This window comes from Eimeria mitis, genomic scaffold, assembly GCF_000499745.2.
Source record: "Eimeria mitis Houghton genomic scaffold, Emh_scaff1382, whole genome shotgun sequence".
In the NCBI taxonomy this organism is placed as follows: domain Eukaryota; phylum Apicomplexa; class Conoidasida; order Eucoccidiorida; family Eimeriidae; genus Eimeria; species Eimeria mitis.
In genome coordinates, this window is record NW_013569000.1 from 6,915 (window position 1) to 8,419 (window position 1,505).

A 1,505-nucleotide genomic window follows, 5' to 3' on the forward strand; every position below is an offset into this window, starting at 1 on the left:
GTGTTGGTGTTGGTGTTGCACTTGCTGCTAGTGTTAGTGTTGCTGCTGCTGGTAGTGCTGCAGCTACTGCCGGTGTTGCTGCTGCTTGTGGCTGTGGTGTTGCTTTTGCTGCTACTCATCTTGCTGCTGACGCTGCTGCTCTTGCTGCTGTTGGTGTGCTGCTGCTGCTGCTGCTGCTGCTGCTGCTGCTGCTGCTGCTGCTGCTTGTGTTTAGGTTGGTGGCAGCAGAAGAAGACGTCCTTGAATGTCAAACGGTGCTCAGGCTGCTCGCGCGCTTGACTGTTGAGGTCTGCTGCTGCTGCTGCTGCTGCTGCTGCTGCTGCTGCTCTTGCTGCTGCTGCTGCTCTTGCTGCTGCTGCTGCAGCTGATGTTGCTGCTGCTGCTGGTGTTGCTGGTGATAATGCTTGTGTTGCTGCTGCTGCTGCTGCCGTTGCTAGTTTCTCACTTCTAGGCAAAGAGGCAGCATCGTCTGCTGTTGCAGCAGCAGCAGCTGCTGCTGCTGCTGCAGCAACACCTCTATATGCTGCAGCAGCAGCAGCAGCAGCAGCAGCAGCAGCAGCAGCAGCAGCAGCAGCAGTGTGTGTGTTTGCTGCTGCAGAGCCGGTCTGAGTTTGCGAGAATTTTGGGCCTCGAAAACGCCGCCATGCAAAAGGCTGTACAAGTCAGCGCCCTCTCCTTTTTGTCTCCTTTTCTGTCTCCTTTTTTTGTCTCCTTTTTTGTCTCCTTTTGTCTCCTTTTTTTTTGTCTCCTTTTGTCTCCTTTTGTCTCCATTTTTTTGTCTCCTTTTCTGTCTCCTTTTCTGTCTCCTTTTCTGTCTGCTTTTCTGTCTCCTTTTTTCTCCTTTTTTGTCTCCTTTTTGTCTCCTTTTGTCTCCTTTTGTTGTTTCCTTTTTGTCTCCTTTTGTTTCCTTTTCTGTCTCCTTTTTTGTCTCCTTTTCTGTCTCCTTTACTGTCTCCTTTTTTGTCTCCTTTTGTCTCCTTTTCTGTCCCCTTTTCTGTCTCCTCCTGTCTCCTTGTGTCTTCTTTTTTGTCTCCTTTTGTCTCTTGGTGTTTCTCTTTGTCTCTCTTTGTGTGTGCCGCCTCTCGCACGTGCTGCTGCTGCTGCTGCTGCTGTACGTGCTGCTGCTGCTGTTGCTGCTGCTGCTGCTGCTGCTGCTGCAGGACTGTCTCTCTTCGTCGTGTAAGAGAAAGAAGGTGGGTCCCCTTTGGTGTCTCTTTATCTTCTCTGCATTAGAGGGTTTAGAGTTCTAGGGTTTAGGGTTTAGGGTTTAGGGTTTGCTGGTGGCTGTGTCTCATTGCTTATTATATACTGCCTCTGCTGCTGCTGCTGCTGCTGCTGTTGCTGCTGCTGCTGCTGCGGCTGATTGGCTGCCTTCCACTCTCCATGTTGATGAATATGAACCTGTTGCTGCTATTTCTGCTGCTGCTGCTGCTCTTGCTGCTGTTGCTGCTGCTGCTGCTGCTGCTGTTGCTGCTGCTGCTGTTGCTGCTGCTGCTGCTGTTGCT

At 51.3% G+C, this 1,505-nt stretch overlaps 1 protein-coding gene across 1 annotated transcript in view; it reads right to left on the reverse strand.

Moving 5' to 3' along the window:
• EMH_0035810 (uncharacterized protein) overlaps positions 1 to 1,505 on the reverse strand; it is a gene marked incomplete at both ends in the record, with an annotated part of 2,649 nt that overhangs the window by 332 nt on the left and 812 nt on the right. The window contains one exon of the mRNA XM_013495011.1: positions 68 to 605. Within this exon, the coding sequence (XP_013350465.1) occupies positions 68 to 605 (538 nt within the window). The remainder of the gene's footprint in view (positions 1 to 67; positions 606 to 1,505) is intronic.